The 20,335-nt window shown below is 39.1% G+C and overlaps 1 protein-coding gene across 1 annotated transcript in view; it reads right to left on the bottom strand.

The window, feature by feature from the left end:
* Nucleotides 1-1,144: 1,144 nt before the first annotated feature.
* The window catches only part of LOC126234423 (uncharacterized), a 166,922-nt gene continuing 147,731 nt past the window's right edge, over nucleotides 1,145-20,335 (bottom strand). Inside the window, exons 15-16 of the mRNA XM_049943114.1 lie at nucleotides 17,821-17,873; nucleotides 1,145-2,824 (exon numbers count right to left, since the gene is read on the bottom strand). Of these exons, the coding sequence (XP_049799071.1) occupies nucleotides 2,572-2,824; nucleotides 17,821-17,873 (306 nt within the window). The 3' untranslated portion in view covers nucleotides 1,145-2,571. The remainder of the gene's footprint in view (nucleotides 2,825-17,820; nucleotides 17,874-20,335) is intronic.

The following is a 20,335-nucleotide window of genomic DNA, read 5'->3' as shown; positions in this document are numbered from 1 at the left end:
AGACTCAAAGCTTCCCAGTAGTTGGATGTAAAACAACTGCAACTGACTTTGGATGGTAAAATTCTTCAGTAAAGTATCTTAATATTTAGAAAACTGTTTTCTAAGTATTGTGTCTTTTTGGACTATTTACTGCCATGAAAATTCATGTATTACTATTCTGTACTAACAATAAATCTGTAAAACAGTGATGTCTGACTGTCTTTGAACATGCTTATCTCCAAAACTACAATATGAATTTTCACAGGATTTTTGCATGTGATTTGAGCACGGTTTGGGGCTCGTGTAGGCTTTAGTTCATCAAAATAAGATCTCACAAAAAAAAAAAAAAAAAAAAAAAAAAAAAATATGGTGGTTTAATGTTTTAGTGAAACTTTCTTGACTGTTTTTCTGAACACAGTAATCTCCAAAAACACTAGACGGATTTTTATGGAGGGTTCACTGGTAACTTCAGCATAGCTAGGTGCACTGTATTGGCTTCATATTATCAAAATCAGATCATGGGGAAAAGGATATTCATACAGATTAAAACATGCATGTATGTATGTATGTTCCACATCTCTTCTGAAACCACTGGACTGCTTTCAACCAAACTTGGAACACATACAAGTATCATTTACTGTCTGGAAAGAACCACTGTGGGGGTAAGAACCACCTACCTATCAAGAGCTTGGGAGTAGGAGTGAAAAAGAAGGATAAGCCATGACACAGGAATACCCAGACTTCATTGATTTGCAAAAACTTTACTCATAATTTCAAACCTTTATCAAACTTTTCTCACTGACTCCCTCCTCAAAATGATGAAAGGAAAAAAGTTTATTGTTTATTATATTTTTGCTGTTCATTTTTGCAATAGGCATGACAATGTATTACTTGTTTACTGCTAACTATTTGTGACAGATTTTACAGATGCTGTTCACATTTACCATGGAATGCACCTGTGAAATTATATCATTGTACAATACATAGTTTAAGAGATATGGAGGAAGGAGGAGATGACATTAAATGTGTATTGTCTGCAAAGGTAAACAATAATTGTATTCTTTGTACATAACAGGAAAAAGTCTTAACAAGCAGAGTTTCATCTTCAGAACACAAATAATGCATTGATTCATTGAAAATAAATTAAGATATCATATTAGAGCAACAGAAGAGAAAAGACGAGTCATTTCTCATGTACAATTAAAACACTATCTTCATGGCTTGAATCAGATTAGGTGCATAACCTAAAATAACTTAGAATTCTGCTGCAAAAATTTTACTGTACAAACATACAAATTTGCTGTTATTAACCCTTTAACTGCTCTGGACGTGTTAATGCATGCACCTTTGAACGTGCACCACCAGTCCCACCTGGTACCCTAAACGTGTCTACGCGTAGACACATTCATCAGAGTACCAGGTAGAAGGCCTGGTGGCGTGCGTAAACATGTTCCAGAGAAGTTAAAGGGTTAAATTACATTTATAATGCAATGGAATATCTAAGAGTTTTTTATATTTAGCGGAACTATAAGTTATTATATTATAAATGTATATAATACAAAACTACTTCAAATGTATCTACTCCATTGAAATGGTCCAGGACAGAAGGCACACTACATTTCATTACAAAGTACATTGTTATTGCCGTTCTTTTCTATTGCTGAACTGTAAACTACAATAAAGGTTGGGAGAATATTTATTTTAACATACTCATAAAAGAGTACTAACCAAAAAAAGCTGATTTAAAAATTGAATTAATCAACTTTCTGCTTTTGTCATGCAGTATCACAAAATTTATTGTTAAATAAACTATACAATGAGAATACAAAAAGGGGAAGGACACAACAGCATTCCACAGGCAAAAAAATTAATAGTATTGCACTTAAGAAAACTGCCATAGATTTGCATTTATACTGATCCATCAAATAAAGTTTAATTTCTATGTTAGTTGCCAATCCTGCTCTAATATTGCTTTATCTTTCAAAAACAAAAGTTTTTGAGTTCCTTCTTACATAATTTTATCAGTATTCCAATGTTTGTTGTATTAGCTACAATTAGACAAGATCCAAATCTGGATCCAGATACCATATTTACTAGATATTCTGTTCATAAATTCAACTGCAGCAGAAACAGAAATTAATATTTACAAAACACGGCAGTCCTTTCACATCAGGACTTGATCAACTATTTCAGTTTTTTAAACTATTAGAACATAGCTATCTTCACATATTTTTGCACAAGCAGATTCCTTCTTGTACTTACAAAAAATACATTTCAGTTTACATTAGATGAATCATTAATTAATTTAATTAATTAAATCGTTGAGAAACACATACTCTGTATGTACAGCACACCCTTTCAAATTAATGCATTGCAAGTACAATAAAAAGTAACACAATTGCAAATGGAGAGTTATTTTAACTGAAATACCACTTTAGTGGCTCTGAATCTTCTGTTTCACTGTCACTGCACCCTCTAACACACACTGGTTATTTAAGATAAATCACTATTCCAACCATTGACGAGTTATTATATGTGGTGACTTTCTACCTCAGATCTATGGCAATTGTATTATATATCTTAAATTTATCATCATGTAGGAGGCGGAGAAAGATGCCTCAGTGTTACATAAGGCTTGAATACATCTTCCATCACAGAACACAGAGTTCCATAAAATGTATGACTGTATAGACAACAGTTTACAAATAGATTCAAAAATGAAGAACCAATCAAAAATATGAGAAGAAGAGAGACTGCCAATGTACAAATTCTTCTCAGGTTCTTACATGACACAGCTTTTCTCAAAAACTTCTTCGTGTGTTGAAGTGATTCAGAATGAAATGTGCTGCAATATACAGAAAGCTAAGATTTTTATTTGAACAGAAACTATAAATAATCTTCTCAATAAATTATGAAGATAAAAAGGTCAAACAAATAACTATCAGTATGTATAAACAGGGTGTTACAAAAAGGTACGGCCAAACTTTCACACAAAGAAAGAAAATATGTTATGTGGACATGTGTCCGGAAATGCTTACTTTCCATGTTAGAGCTCATTTTATTACTTCTCTTCAAATCACATTAATCATGGAATGGAAACACACAGCAACAGAACGTACCAGCGTGACTTCAAACACTTTGTTACAGGAAATGTTCAAAATGTCCTCCGTTAGCAAGGATACATGCATCCACCCTCTGTCGCATGGAATCCCTGATGCGCTGATGCAGCCCTGGAGAATGGCGTATTGTATCACAGCCGTCCACAATACGAGCACGAAGAGTCTCTACATTTGGTACCGGGGTTGCGTAGACAAGAGCTTTCAAATGCCTCCATAAATGAAAGTCAAGAGGGTTGAGGTCAGGAGAGTGTGGAGGCCATGGAATTGGTCCGCCTCCACCAATCAATCGGTCACCGAATCTGTTGTTGAGAAGCGTACGAACACTTCGACTGAAATGTGCAGGAGCTCCATCGTGCATGAACCACATGTTGTGTCGTGCTTGTAAAGGCACATGTTCTAGCAGCACAGGTAGAGTACCCCTATGAAATCATGGTGCTGAATCGAGGAAGTACAGTACAGACTGACGAAACTAAAATGAGCTCTAACATGGAAATTAAGCGTTTCCAGACACATGTCCACATAACATCTTTTCCTTATTTGTGTGTGAGGAATGTTTCCTGAAAGTTTGGTCATACCTTTTTGTAACACCCTGAATATAGGATGGCTTTCTAACACTGATGGCATTTAAATAAGGAAAATGAAAATCACTTTCAACACAATTTTTTCTTGTAGTTCTGCAATGTCAATATGTATGTTATTCCATATGATGCCTGATTTTAAATATTCCATTAACTACCAACCTACACCTCTTCTCACTCTCTTCTCACTACACAGTCTCCTACCAGTGAAAAAAATGACATTTTCAAAAAATCACACTTTGGAATTCAAAAAGTCTTCGATACTGAAAAAGCAATTTATATATTCACTGAGCACGTGACAAAAATTTAAAATGATAAAATATCATCCATAGGCATCTCATGTGACTCATCCACAGCGTTTAATGGCATCAATAACAACATTTTGTTAAGTATGTTATATGAAAATTATATACTGAACAAATGTTTCACAATCTTTCTGACTTCTTATTTAAGAAACAAGATTCTGAAAACTGCACTGCTAAAAAGAAAAACAGCCATTACTATTTTGGAGTTAAGGTAGGAGCCAGCTATAGAATGGGGAAAAAAATACAGCTGACACCTCTCTTTATTCTACTTAAAGCTTCGGAACAGATCTCAAGATAAGTTTATGAAGTAATCGTACCAGAACAAGATGATTTCATACTTGGAAGATTATGTTGCAGGCATATTCTCAATCTAATCTAGCCTTATAGAAGATAGATATGGAAGGAAACAAAACACAGGAATCACTTTCATTTCTTTCACTGGCAAATCAGGATATACATCTGAAGAAACAGAGCCAAAATGTTCAACTCTCTGGACCATCTCTCTGTGTACTATGGCCAAAATGATATGAACCAAACTCGAGCAAGACCCAAGTTTTTGCCTTGATCTCAGAAACAGAGAAGATGAAAGAAAACTTCAAGAGGGATGGTGTTAATAAAAGCTTCACGAGGACAATACTGTAAAATGTCTAGAGATCAATTTTTCAGACCTCTAATCTTCAAACAACACTGTCTGAACACTAAGATGAAAATATGTGGTAAAATATCATCCACAAGCTTACAAGCACAACTCGGAGTGAATCAAGGGGCTGCCAACAGTCTCTCCTCAATGACCGTTCAGTGAGTGTTGCTGCATGTGAGTCTCCACAACAGGCACCTGGTTCATGAACCCATGCTAACTGCTGTTCATCAGCAACGAAGGCTGGAATTCGCATGCCAGTACCGCAACTGGACATTCACCGAGTCGTGATAGGTGGCTTTCTCAGATGAATCACATTTTATGTTCCATTGGACAAGTGATGTTGGCATGTATGGCATGAAACATCTGAAAGCAAATACTCTGCAACAACTGTTGGAAGGGTCCAGGTCAGAGGAAGGAGCATTGTGGTCTGGGGAATGTTTTCGTGGTGTTCCCTAGGTGATCTTGTCATTCTGGAAGGCAGAATGGATCAATACAAGTATTCATATGTCCTTGGGGACTGTGTCCACCCCTACACGCAGTTTGTTCTTCCTCGGCATGACAACTTCTACCAGTAGGACAATGCAACCTGTCACACAGCTTGCAATGTGTGTGAGTGTGAGTGTGAGTGTGTGTGTGTGTGTGTGTGTGTGTGTGTGTGTGTGTGTAGTTCAATGAGCACCATGATGAGTTTACCGTACTCCCATGGCCACCAAATCCCTTGAATTTAAACTAAATCGAGAATCTGTGGTACCACCTCGATCGCGCCATTTGTGCCATGGATCCTAAAGCAAGAAACTTAGTGCGGCTGAGCTTGGTGCTGGAGCTGTCATGACTCCACACCCTCGTCGGTGCCTTAGAGGACCTCACTGACTCTCTTCCTGCAAGTGTTGCAGCTGTCTGCATTGCAAAATATGGTCATTCAGGCTTTTGACAAGTGATCACATTAATGTAACTGAAGAGTGTATAACTGTAGTACCAGGTAACACTACATTCTGACAGAGAAAATGTCAACCAACTCTGAAACAGCCAACACTACCTGGAAAGCTCTCAACATATTGATGACAAAGGTCTGAATCTGCAAGCCTAACTTTTTTAGATGTGTTAACTTTATGGGGATGACAAAACACATGTCAGTTATTGCTCTGCTTATAACAATGTTTTAGGACCAACCTAGGACATATTACCAATATTACCATATTTTTTGGGTCAAACCCAGGGCATATTTTTGAAATTACTTAGAAGTCTTTACAGTTTTCTGAAATATTAAACTTTATTCAGTTCTATTTTTCACTAGACATGACTTTTTTTCAGAAATGTTTTGTTTGTTTTAGTTACATAATAAAATCACAACAAGAAAGTTCTGAATCAATTTTAACATTTAGGAGATATTTAGAAGTATAAACTGAAAGTCTACACCTTTCTACATACCAAATGTTCCCCATAACTGAAAAAAATCTCTTTTGAAACATATGTCCCAGGTAAGAAATAGCAAACTCAACCATTTTAGAAAACTGTTTTGAAACACCTTAAAAATTGCTTTGCATTTCTTTTCAATATTATGTGGTGCTTTTTCAGAATTTGAACCACAACCTATTCTTTTCTTTTGATGTATCTTGTTCAATAATGTACATTCATGAAATAGGTTGCAGGAGTGGGAAAACAGACAAAATAAATAAACAGTTACACTTAGTGCAGCAGTCGGTGGCAATGATGTTAATTATTTGAGTACTGTTTATTTTTAGCCTTTGTTCTATGGAGTTAGAAGTTCAGTTATTGGTTATTCGCTTTTACGTTTCACGAGAAACAGAAATAAAGTTTATGTTCTCGCACGTGCGTATAAGAAGTTATTAATTAATATGATGTTATGTAGTGACCATAAAGTGGCGACTCCAGACTCAGAAGAACTCACACAGCAAGAAACAAATAAGCTACATGACACAAATTCACCAATGCATACGGCAGCGACAAATGACAGAAGTCCTACAACACATTTAGTAGAGCTACAGAGTATGTTGCACTGTCAGATACAAGACTTGTGGAATGAAATTGTGTGGCATGCAAACATTTCAATGGAATTAATTAATGATTTGTGCATGAAAGGCTCCGTAATCCACTGTCAGATACAAGACTTGTGGAATGAAATTGCGTGGCATGCAAACATTTCAACGGAATTAATTAATGATTTGTGCACGAAAGGCTCCGCAATCAATGAAACTATAAGAAATGGTGATTAATCTAGAGGGCATATGAAGATGTGCATGCCTCAGTTCCTTCCCGCTAAACTGAAACTCTAGTTTTCGATGTTAGAGTTGCTGTTCACTCATAATAAAGTAACAAATGACCAAGAAAAGTTCATTACAGCAAGCAGCAGTCTGGATTCCAGAGCAGTGGCATTGTACAAAATGAAATTAAGCATCCCACAATACAGCATTATACAAATCTAAAGAAGATTTTGATAAGTAGGCTTAATAAACCGTTAGATGAATGTATACACCTTGTACACAGTGAGTGACGAGATGAAAGATTCCCTCTCAGAATTTTTGCGGCAGTTATGGAGGATGGTGACAGGGGCAGACTTTTCGGATGCTACACTCCAGTACATTTGGACATCACAGCTTCCCATGGCACTAAAAGAGTGGTGGCTATGAAGGATGGGTGTGATGTGACCACTGTTCTCCAGCTGTCTGACAAGAGTTTATCCAACAATTGAGAAAGCAAGTGCACCGCGCATCACAGAAGCAGTGACGAAGTCGGAAGAGGCACAATTTCAGACATTAAAGAAACAACTAAATGTGATACAGAGACATATCGAGGGTTGGAAGACCACCAGTTCTGAGGGTCCTGTAGTGCACTTGAACATTGGACAGAAGAAACAGGAACAACTATGCCGGTATCACAAACGGTTCAGTGAATGAACTGCCGGGTATAATCTACCCTGCAGTTATGCACACCCATGTAAATAACACGTAGACTGTAAGTACAGGCACTTCCTTTTTGCCTTTATCACAATGACTCTATGTATAAGATGTGGAGACTTCGTGTTATTATCTGCTTGACACCGAGTCCAATGTAAGCACCTGGCCAGTAGAGAGAAATTTCTCAGTCAAGAACAGTTCGTTTGTTCACCTCATGGCAGCAAATAAACAGGCGATAACGAAGTATGGCAGCTGCAGCAAGGAAGTGAATTTAGGTTTTTATAACACTATCCCTGGATGTCTGTAATAGCGGATGTGATGGAACCAATCTTAGGGGTGAATTTTCTGTATGCATACAGTAGGACGATTGACATTCAGTTGGCTCAACTCAAGAAAGGAGAATAAAAGGCAACTGGGCTTCTAGGAAAAGAGACGGTGGCTCGGTACAAGTGACAGAGATAGACTTGCACGAAAACGGAGTGATACGAAGATCTGATAGTACATGGTTCTTACCTTTACACACACACACACAAACACAAAAAACACAACCAACAACAACAACACGGGTGTTGGAGACCTTGGGGTGATTACAAAGAATTGAATGCCCCTATGATACCCAATCAATATCCTGTACAAAATATTCATGATTTTACAAATGGCACTTCCACGTGTAGAGATGAAGTGATAGGCAAGCATGGAGGGGATTAGATCTGGGCATATGTAATGGCAGAGAGCGGGCTCATAAAGGCAGCATTGCCGAACAGTGTTGCTGCTGTCATACCCCTATGGTATATGTTCAAATCTACGAAAAATGTGTGTGTGTGTGTGTGTGTGTGTGTGTGTGTGTGTGTGTGTGACACAGAGAGAGAGAGACTGTAGTTAAATGTAAATTACTGTGAGTAAAAAAGAATTACTGGTAACAAAGACTAGTGCAAAACACTTTCATGAAAGTTGTCTGTATGTTGTCATATTTTTCGCTGTCAACGAGCACTACAAGTGTGAACTAACTTATTTGACATTATAGTGACAGACAGCATTTATGGTCCACTGAACAGGCAAATAACCAACCATTTTCTACAAATTACTCTAGGGAATGCTGAGCGATAAAGTCAAAAACCATCAATACTTCGACATTTAATTTGTACTATCATTTTAAGGTGTTTCCAATTCCCACCTTGAAAATCATAGAGGTTTATATGTTGCAATATTGTAGTTCTCAACGATTTCGTCCAGCCACATTCTCACAAGTAGTTAAGGCATACAACACGCTGGACGAAGCTCAACTTCTCCTTGGGCAATATGTGGAACAATACAGTCTATATTCTTCACAAGATACACATTCCTAATCAATAAAGGCTAGGAAGTTCCCATGTACCATGTAAGCAATTAAAATGTGGACAAACAGATTTTTTAAACTTCGAGTCTGTAAAACCAAGAAATATCATTACTTTAATTTGAAACAAACTCAACACCATGATACAATCGTTACTGCTAACCGAGTCTGTGTCTGAACCATCTGATGATAGGTTCAAGGTTCATATCCATCTTCACCTCCCTATCAAAATCTTCTTTCTCAAGCTTTTCAGCTTCCTGCAAACGGTGTGCCCATGCTGAAAGGGGATGTTGTGTATTGCTTCACACAAAAGCGAAACAGTGTTTGTTATGTTGAATGTTTTGTCCCCCCCTCCACACATATCTTTTAATCTGTGCCAAAATTAATTCTGACAGATTATAATGAAAATGATATGCAAGTAAATGTAAAACTTTGCGACTACATTCACATGCACGAAAGTCAAATTTGTACGTTCTGTCACATGACTTGTATAAATTAACAAGCTGTAAAGTTTGGCACAAGTCTGGTGGTATATTTTATTTAAACCAGAGCACAATATCCAATTTCCTGGCTTTTGTACTTAGTGTTTTCTCTGTAACAGGTGAATGATAACTGGCATAGTAATTACAATGACCAACTTCGAAGTACAGTATGGCAAGAATTTTTCAGCGAACCACTTGAAACTGACAGTGTTCATTTCCGATTTTTGCTATTGTTTTTACGCCTACATTTTAGTTTACTGTCAGGAACAAAGCCAGAAGAAGAGCCGAGATACAGAATAATTATGTGAGAACCTATTCCTATGGGAACTTTAAAACCACCAGTACCATCACTCGTTTCCCAGCAAGTATTCATGGAATGATTCTGACACACCTACGATTCATCAGGGTAATACATTTTGAACTACTTCCTCCGGTTGTATTGTACATCTTTATAAGGGATGAGGTTCGTTCTCCACTTATGTCACCTCTTTCAATTATAAAACTCTCTTATTAACATATTTGAAATCAAAGTCTTTTAAAATTATTTGCATTGATGATGTGCTACCTCTGAAACCAATTTTTTCATGCAATATTGTAACAAGTTTTTGTGATGTCGGGTATTCACTACTTATATACACTTCAAACATGGAGCGCTTTAAAATATCATTGTCAAAACCCTCCATTTGCTTACTAGTTTGTGGGAGCTCCAACGTTAGGCGGGTGATGGAGCCCCTTAGGGAAATAGCGGAAAGGTCGAGGAAGAAGGCCAGTGTTCACTCTGTCTGCTTGCCGGGGGGCTCATCCGAGATGTGGAGGAGGCCCTGCCGGCGGCGATAGAAAGCAATGGGTGCACCCGACTGCAAATTGTTGCTCATGTCGGCACCAATGACTGCTGCCGTCTGGGTTCAGAGGTCATCCTCAGTTCGTACAGGCGGTTGGCGGAATTGGTGAAGGCGGAAAGCCTCGCTCGCTGGGTGGAATCTGAGCTAACTGTTTGTAGTATTGTTCCCAGAACCGATCGCGGTCCTCTGGTTTGGAGCCGAGCAGAAGGCTAAAAACCAGAGGCTCAGACAATTCTGCGGAGATCTGGGGTGCAAATTTCTTGATCTCTGCTATCGGGTGGAGAAATGTAGGGTCCCCCTGAATAGGTCAGGCATGCACTACACGCCGGAAGCAGCTACAAGGGTAGCGGAGGATGTGTGGAGTGCACATGTGGGTTTTTTAGGTTAGAAAATTCCCTCCCTAGGCCCGACAAGACGCCATCCTGAGACGCGGCAAGGTAGGAGTAGGTAAAATGCAACAGGGAATAACAATATTAATGTGCTAATAGTAAACTGCAGGAGCGTCTATAGAAAGGTCCCAGAACTGCTCTCATTAATAAACAGTCACAATGCCCATATAGTACTAGGGACAGAAAGTTGGCTGAAACCAGACATAAACAGTAATGAAATCCTAAACTCAGACTGGAATGTACACCGCAGAGACAGGCTGGCCAGTGAAGGGGGAGGTGTGTTTCTAGCGATAAGAAGTGCAATAGTATCGAAGGAAATTGACGGAGATCCGAAATATGAAATAATTTGGGTGAAGGTCATGGTTAAAGCAGGCTCAGACATGGTAATTGGATGTCTCTATAGGCCCCCTGGCTCAGCAGCTGTTGTGGCTGAGCACCTGAAGGATAATTTGGAAAATATTTCGAGTAGATTTCTCCACCATGTTATAGTTCTGGATGGAGATTTTAATTTGCCGGATATAGACCGGGAAACTCAAACGTTCATAACGGGTGGCAGGGACAAAGAATCCAGTGATATTTTTTTAAGTGCTTTATCTGAAAACTACCTTGAGCAGTTAAACAGAGAACCGACTCGTGGCGATAACATATTAGACCTTCTGGTGACAAACAGACCCCGAACTATTTGAAACAGTTAACGCAGAACAGGGAATCAGCGATCATAAAGCGGTTACTGCATGGATGATTTCAGCCGTAAATAGAAATATTAAAAAAGGTAGGAAGATTTTTCTGTTTAGCAAAAGTGACAAAAAGCAGATTACAGAGTACCTGATGGCTCAACACAAAAGTTTTGTCTCAAGTACAGATAGTGTTGAGGATCAGTGGACAAAGTTCAAAACCATCATACAATATGTGTTAGATGAGTATGGGACAAGCAAGATCGTAAGAGATGGAAAAGAGCCACCGTGGTACAACAACCGAGTTAGAAAACTGCTGCGGAAGCAAAGGGAACTTCACAGCAAACATAAACATAGCCAAAGCCTTGCAGACAAACAAAAATTACGCGAAGCGAAATGTAGTGGGAGGAGGGCTATGCGAGAGGCGTTCAATGAATTCGAAAGTAAAGTTCTATGTACTGACTTGGCAGAAAATCCTAAGAAATTTTGGTCTTATGTCAAAGCGGTAGGTGGATCAAAACAAAATTTCCAGACACTCTGTGACCAAAATGGTACTGAAACAGAGGATGACAGACTAAAGGTCAAAATACTAAATGTCTTTTTCCAAAGCTGTTTCACAGAGGAAGACTGCACTGTTGTTCCTTCTCTAGATTGTCGCACAGATGACAAAATGGTAGATATCAAAATAGACGACAGAGGGATAGAGAAACAATTAAAATCGCTCAAAAGAGGAAAGGCCGCTGGACCTGATGGGATACCAGTTCGATTTTACACAGAGTACGCGAAGGAACTTGCCTCCCTTCTTGCAGCAGTATACCTAGGTCTCTAGAAGAGCATAGCATTCCAAAGGATTGGAAAAGGGCACAGATCATCCCCGTTTTCAAGAAGGGACGTCGAACAGATGTGCTGAACTATAGACCTATATCTCTAACGTCGATCAGTTGTAGAATTTTGGAACACGTATTATGTTCGAGTATAATGACTTTTCTGGAGACTAGAAATCTACTCTGTAGGAATCAGCATGGGTTTCGAAAAAGACGGTAGTGTGAAACCCAGCTTGCGCTATTCGTCCACAAGACTCAGAGGGCCATAGACACGGGTTCACAGGTAGATGCCGTGTTTCTTGACTTCCGCAAGGTGTTCGATACAGTTCCCCACAGTCGTTTAATAAACAAAGTAAGAGCATATGGACTATCAGACCAATTATGTGATTGGATTGAAGAGTTCCTAGACAACAGAACGCAGCACGTCATTCTCAATGGAGAGAAGTCTTCCGAAGTAAGAGTGATTTCAGGTGTGCCGCAGGGGAGTGTCGTAGGACCGTTGCTATTCACAATATACATAAATGACCTTGTGAATGACATCGGAAGTTCACTGAGGCTTTTTGCAGATGATGCTGTGGTGTATCGAGAGGTTGTAACAATGGAAAATTGTTCTGAAATGCAGGAGGATCTGCAGCGAATTGATGCATGGTGCAGGGAATGGCAATTGAATCTCAATGTAGACAAGTGTAATGTGCTGCGAATACATAGAAAGGTAGATCCCTTAGCATTTAGCTACAAAATAGCAGGTCAGCAACTGGAAGCAGTTAATTCCATAAATTATCTGGGAGTACACATTAGGAGTGATTTAAAATGGATAGTCGGTAGAGCAGATGCCAGACTGAGATTCATTGGAAGAATCCTAAGGAAATGCAATCCGAAAACAAAGGAAGTAGGTTACAGTACGCTTGTTCGCCCACTGCTTGAATACTGCTCAGCAGTGTGGGATCCGTACCAGATAGGGTTGATAAAAGAGATAGAGAAGATCCAACAGAGAGCAGCGTGCTTCATTACAGGATCATTTAGTAATCGCGAAAGCGTTACAGAGATGATAGACAAACTCCAGTGGAAGACTCTGCAGGAGAGACGCTCAGTAGCTCGGTACACTCTTTTGTCAAAGTTTCGAAAATATAACTTCACCGAAGAGTCAAGCAGTATATTGCTCTCTCCTACGTATATCTCGCGAAGAGACCATGAGGATAAAATCAGAGAGATTAGAGCCCACACAGAAGCATACCGACAATCCTTTCCACGAACAATACGAGACTTGAATAGAAGGGAGAACCGATAGAGGTACTCAAGGTAACCTCTGCCACACACCGTCAGGTGGCTTGCGGAGTATGGATGTAGATGTAGATAGGTTTCCTGCGATTTTGATGCTTTCTGGGCAACACAAAACCAAATTTTCCTGATGTTTCTTATCTCTGACACTCCCATTTACTATTATGTGTTCAGTTCTCTTGCCGACACATGCCTCTGTGGTTCACTCTTGTGTCTTCAAAATGACAAAAATAGGAGTCCCTCTTTCAGATCCACGTTTGAAAAATCTGTAAATATGGTAAATAAACCTATTCGCCTGTTTGTGAAGCACTTCATATTTATTGCCGTCATTTGACATATTTATTTGGTAGTCACACTAAAACAGTTACAGGGACACATTCACAGTCATACTTGCACAAGAATGTATCATTGACAACTGAATGAACAATTTGAACGCTCTGTGAATGAAACTGCACTGTCCGAGGAACTGCAACAGTGCACCAAGCAGGAGAGTGATTCTCGAACTCTAGTTGTAAACCGTGACTAACAGTTTGGAGAGGGAATGAGTCTTACTTGGTGCTTGCAGTCAATGAAAGTGGATGTGCAGAATGACTGAAAATTGGACCGCCTTCCTACATGAAGCAAACTATAGAGAAGCAAAATATATCATCATAGATCGTCAAAATTCATACCATCATGTCCAACGTAGCCTTGGACGAAACGTCAGGGATTGAAGAGTTCCATGGACCACTGCCATACAACCTGGAAAAAATTCTCAGCAGCTGAAACATCTGGTCGTGAAAGCCTGCATTGTATGATACCATCAGATACCAGGCGCCGAGATTGACATACTGAAGACAGCTGTCATTACGTCTTTTGGCTTCTCTGAATTTTTGCATATGCCCTTTAGCCTTAAAAACGTGGGTCCAACACGGCAACGTTTCATCGATGAAGTGTTACGAGGGTTAGACTTCACCTTCGCCTACCTCAATGATATAATAGTGTTTTCAGTGACACAAAATCTCCATGAGGGGCACCTTAAAGCAGTTTTTGACAGACTACATAGGTATGGGACAATAATTAATGAAAACAAGTGCAGCTTGCGAAAAAACCACGTGACATACCTGAGTCACACAGTTTCAGCAGACAGCATCCGCTCATTGGAACAGAAAGTGGAACTCGTACAACAAATACCTCAGCCCTCGGATTTGCAACAATTACTTAAATTCTCACGTGTTGTAAATTTTTACTGTTTACATCTGCCAGGAGCAGCTGCTTTCCAAGCACTGCTTATACAGGTGTTGATAGGCCCTAATACCAATAAACATCAGAAGCTACACTGGACTGTAGCAAGCCTTTGAACAGATCAAGATAAGTCTGAAGCAAGTGGTTTCACTCGTGGATCCTGAGAGAGATGCGAAACTAGCTATACTAGTCTATGCAAGTCAGATAACCATTAGAGCAGTGTTACATCAAGGGTCTCCTGGGCACTGGCAGCCATTAGGGTTTTTCTCACAGAAGCGCAAAGGAACAGGAGTGTATACGACCAAGAACTGTTAGCGGTATATGATGCAATAAGGCACTTGCAACGTTATGTGGACAGTAGACCATTTACAGTCTTCTCAGACCTTTGCATTCAGCAAGTGTACGGATGCTCTGTCACCTAGACAGTTCAGATAGCTAGAATACATAAGCAGTTCACTACTGACTTATGTCCTGTGAAAGGAGTGGGGACTATCGCAGAAGGCTATTTCTCAAGGGTTGCAGCAATAACCAATTCTGTGAATTATGCGAGATAGGCAAGAGAGCAAAGAGAAGACGCACACTGAGTTGAAACTGCAGGAAAAATGTCCAGAAGATTAGGCCATTAAAATATGGTGTGGTACCTCACAATGAAGACCTAGACCATACATGCTTGTGCAATTACGGTGAGAGATATTTGGAAGTATACATAATCTGGATCATCCAGGTACATGAGTAAGTATCAAGTTGCCGACAGAACAGTTTGGCCTGGAGATAGGAATGATAGTTGAAGGTGGACACAGGCATGCCCTGCCCGGTCATTTTGAACATGTGCACCTTGACATTGCTGGCCCACTGCCAATGTCTGAAGGTTACCGTTATTTGCTAACAGGAATTGACAGGTTTATGAGATGGGAAGAAGCTGCACTGATTCAAGACATATCAGTGGAGACAGTCAGTCAAAGTTCCTTGGCAGAATGAGTAGCAAGATTCAGATGCCCAGTGCAGGTCATGACTGACCAGGGCCGGCAGTTCGAATCTTCATTATTTTTTGAACTGGTGAACATTTGCAGATTCCGATGTCACCGTACAACAAGTTATCATCCAGAAAGTAATGGAATTACAGGGCACTGGACAGAACACTTAAAGCTGCAATGATGTCCCATGTTGACAGTTGGTCTACAGCATTGCCACTAGCATTACTGGGTCTGCACACTGTTTTCAAACCAAACCTAGGAGCATCCACGGCAGAGCCTGTGTACAGAGAACCTCCAGCCACAACCGTCGAAATGGCATGGTAACATTCCGTCATTTGTGCACAAAGGTTTGAGCAAGTGTTCACATGTGATGTTACAAACTGATGCAGTAAGAGCCCCATTGCAGCCACCATATGCTGGACCTTACAAAGTACTGCAATTTAACACACACAGAATACAGCTCCAGATACACAATATACAGGTTACTGCGTGAAGCCTGCTTATTTAAGGCCTGAAGACTTAAAGTAGAAAGACATAAAAGACTTGCAACGGCATATGGTGCCACAACAGGAGCAAGCATCTACCAGAATTTAAAATGAACCGAATCTCGTGGAAGATATGGCAGTGGAAGAACAAGACACACAACCAGTGATTTATATAAGGGTGGGTCGAAAGGTCTCATACAAATTTCATCACATACCTAAGACTCTGCTGTACTGGGAGGGGACTGTGTGGGAGTGGAAAGATAGGCAAAATAAATCAACAGTTACGCATAGTGCATCACTCGAGAGCAAATATGTTAATTATATGAATACTGTTTATTCTTTGCCTTTGTTCTATGGAGTTAGGATATTCAATTGTTGATTACTCACTTTTATGTTTTACGAGAAAGAGAAATAAATTTGCCTGTTCTCACATGTTAGAATAAGTTATTATTGATTACCATGTTATGTATCGGCCATAAGGTCATCAATATTAATGAAATATTTTAGAACCACGCAATTTTAGTTCATAAATGTATCCACTGAAGTTTACTAACTTTATCACAACTGTCACTCACATTTAAAGCTTTAAAAATCTCTTATGTATGGTGAATCACTTCCATTAATAAAACCCCTTTGTTTACCTGATTTCATCTTTAATATTACTCTTTCCTTTACATGCAACAGAAAATTCTCCAGAACACAGAGTGTAATAAATACGTAGCTTGTTATTGTCATTGCACAATTTAAAAAAATTGTATTCCTGTTCCATGTTAACGTTAAACACACTTTTGCCAGTTCCTAAACAATGAAACCAAACATGAACATAGATAAAATGATCAAAAAAGTGTCAACAGGTTACATCACACACGATAACAACATAAACGTTGGTCGTCTGTGTTGCAAAAGACTAACAGTAGGTGACAAGTTGTGTCGTAACCAGGAGCCATGGCTCCCCATCGATGTCTGCACTTGCTCCAAAGTCAGCAGAGAGAAGGCATGGCCGTAACAGAATGTTTAAAAATCCAATGCCAAGCATATAGTTCTAAAATTTTAAAGAAGTTCTCTCGTCATGGAATTCTCAAACCCAGACTTATTTGCAACCCAGGCATTGCCTGGACTCCACTAAAAAACCAGGTAAGTCTAGTTACTGTCAGCCAAAAACCAGTCCACAAGATGACAACTATTGTAGACCATCTACAGTTTAATATTTATTTATTTATTTATTTATTTATTTACATTTTATGGCCTTCATTGGACCACTCTAACCAAATTTATACAATGAATTTTTCAGTTTCTTGTCAGCCCAGTACTTCTTCATTCTCTCGGAACTCATCCTCCTTTCTTCATCGGAAATCACCCTCCCTATTGTCTGTTTGTTGATTCTCGTTTGCAGTCTGGTTTGTTTGTCTGTGAGTGTCCTGATTTTGTCAGTTTAATATTTAATTGAAAAATGTGAAATCATTGAGGAAGAATCTATCAATGTAAGAAATCATGTTTATCAGGTGAATATACTTGCAGGAAATGGTGCTTTGAAAGCGGAAAGGCTGGTTTTCAAAAACAAATTGTTAGAATATTCACCCTATTAACCAGATCTGGCATCTTGTGCCTTTCACATATTGTTTATGTATGAGAGAGATTCTTCTCCCTCATTTATAACAACACAGATAAAACATTTTGTTTCAATTTTACTTACAAAATTATACTGCTTAATGTACACTTAAGACTAGAAAAAAATTTGTTTTCAACTGCCTTACAGTAGATTTATTTCACTGAACTAACCTTTCAGGAGTTTCATCTCTAGCAGGTTGCAGGCATGTTTGGAACAGCAATGTCTAAAACAAAAATGCTAACAAAAGTAACTGTAAAATATGAAGAAAATGTATCAGTAATAATTAACTATAAAAAAATTATATTGCTGAAAAGGGGTTTAACTTACATTTTAATTCAACTGAAAACTTGCATTGAAACTAAATGAATGGAGATGGAAAAAACATCAATGAAATGCACTGCAATGAATGAAGTGAAATCGGTTCAGAGAAGTCGAATCTGTACTTAATAAGTATATCGCGACAAATGAAAATTTGTACCACATGAGGATTTTAAAATGATCTGCTACTGCTGACATATTCGTCTTGAGAGATTCTGTAACTGTGCTGAAATTGAAAATTTAATCTTTTTTTATCTTCTCAGTTGTAACATTTATCTTTAAGATACAACTAGTTGATCGAAACTAGTCATACAATTTGTCTTAATTAATTTCATTAACCAATTTTTTTTTTATTTCAATATTTTCATGGATGTTCATGTTCCCTTCAGGTACAGGCATGCCCCCATCTCCTTTTCCTTCCACCACAACCATCCCCCCTCCCCCCTCCCTCACCCTGTGGTGCTATTCCCATGGGAGACAGTCACGTTGCTGTGTCTGGGAAAAATAAGAGAGACATATAAGAACACCAAAAATTTGGATTGACCCTGGAGGCATTCTCGGATGACCTACCTGGCATTCTCGGATGACCTACCTGGTTTGGGTAACTCCAGGTTCAAATTTGAACCTGGAAGAAATTTTCATTTGTCATTCAAAAACCGTAACATTGCAGGTACAGCATTTCGTGAGGGGCTCCGGAAAGGTTCAAAATCATGAAATGTTCAGTTTTTACTTTTCTGCATTTTAAAAATCTACAGACTTCCCCCTTTCAATTGATACACAATTTATTCTGTTCAGAAGATGAAAACTATTTTTAAAATATGTTCGGCATGAGTGTGGCCCACGGTCGCACTATTAAACTGCTGTCAAATGTTGTACTCACGAATGTACGTGCTCATCATGTACATTTTAGTGCTGTGAGAGAAAATAAGTGTTACAAAATAAGTGTTGTGGCTAACCTGTGATAGTTCGAAACATATTGCTCACTCAACTGTCGTGTGTTTCATGTTTACTTACTCTTTTGTAATCGTGAAAATATTCATAGTGAATTCGGTTCAATAAAGTATCTGTTTTATTGAAGAATAATCATGGGTAAGCGTAAAGTGACTAGAAATCCTCTGAACGCTTTTAAGGAAAGGAGAAATGTTGGAAAGCCAAAGGTGTGTGTTACTATTTGTAAGCAATAAAGATGATATACAAGCGTGTGAACCTAACCTTGCTGGTACACCTGCCCATTGCAATGAAAGTGAGAAAGAAGGTACTTTGCAGAGAAAGCTTGGTTCAGTTAGTGAAAAGTATGAAAGTTTTATGGACGAATCGGTTGTGAATGAAATATCTGATACATCAGTTCTCAATGGAACTTTTGCAAACTGTATACGATGTATTCAGTGAAGTGAAGTCAGTCTGAACTACTTACAAAAAATCACGGAGGAAGTTTGGGGTTGTTTTGGGGAAGGAGACCAGACAGCGAGGTCATCGGTCTCATCGGATTAGGGAAGGACGGGGGAGGAAGTCGGCCGTGCCCTTTCAAAGGAACTGTCCCGGCATTTGCCTGGAGCGATTTAGGGAAATCACGGAAAACCTAAATCAGGATGGCCGGACGCGGGATCGAACCGTCGTCCTCCCGAATGCGAGTCCAGTGTCTAACCACTGTGCCACCTCGCTCGGTAAATCACGGAGGACTTGTCAGTAAAATGGAACTGAAGTGTGGTAAGTATTTATACATGACCACCTTTTGGAACAGTGTTGCAGTAACTCGAAATGAAGAAAATGGTAACCAAATCTATGAACACAACATTATATTTGCTTATGCCTTGCATACAATTGGTAAGTGTGCTACTGCAGGTGCAGTTCTCTGTGGAATGATGAATCTTCCAAATCCCTCAACCATGTTTATGAACTATAATAAATGTATAGGGTCTAAAGTGGAAGATGGCTGTATAGAATCTATGAAGAAATCTGTGGAAGAGGCAGTAATAGAAGATGGTGGTAACAGAGACTTGACTGTAGCATTCAATGATACTTGGCATACACAGAGATAGACATCTCTTCATGGTGTAGCATCTGCCACCAGTATGTATACACGGAAAGTTTTAGATGTAGCAGTAATATCTAAAAATTGTAGGCATCCACAAAAAAATAAAGGTACACATGAAAATACAGGGTGACACGGAATAAAGGGAATGTTAGAAACGAGAAGTGGCAGCCACTGGCAGGTGGCAGCACTGGGGGTCCGTGACAGTTAGCGAGTAAACAGTCTGTCATTTCAGTAATCATGGATCAGTGGAATGGACAACAGTGTGTGTTGGTCATAAAAATATTTTAAAAAATCAATGATAGTTTGATAGCGGCATGGAGGGAGTTTCAACG

This window comes from Schistocerca nitens, chromosome 2 (genome assembly GCF_023898315.1).
Source record: "Schistocerca nitens isolate TAMUIC-IGC-003100 chromosome 2, iqSchNite1.1, whole genome shotgun sequence".
NCBI classification, from domain to species: Eukaryota; Metazoa; Arthropoda; class Insecta; order Orthoptera; family Acrididae; genus Schistocerca; species Schistocerca nitens.
This window is presented reverse-complemented; position numbering and strand designations above follow the sequence as displayed.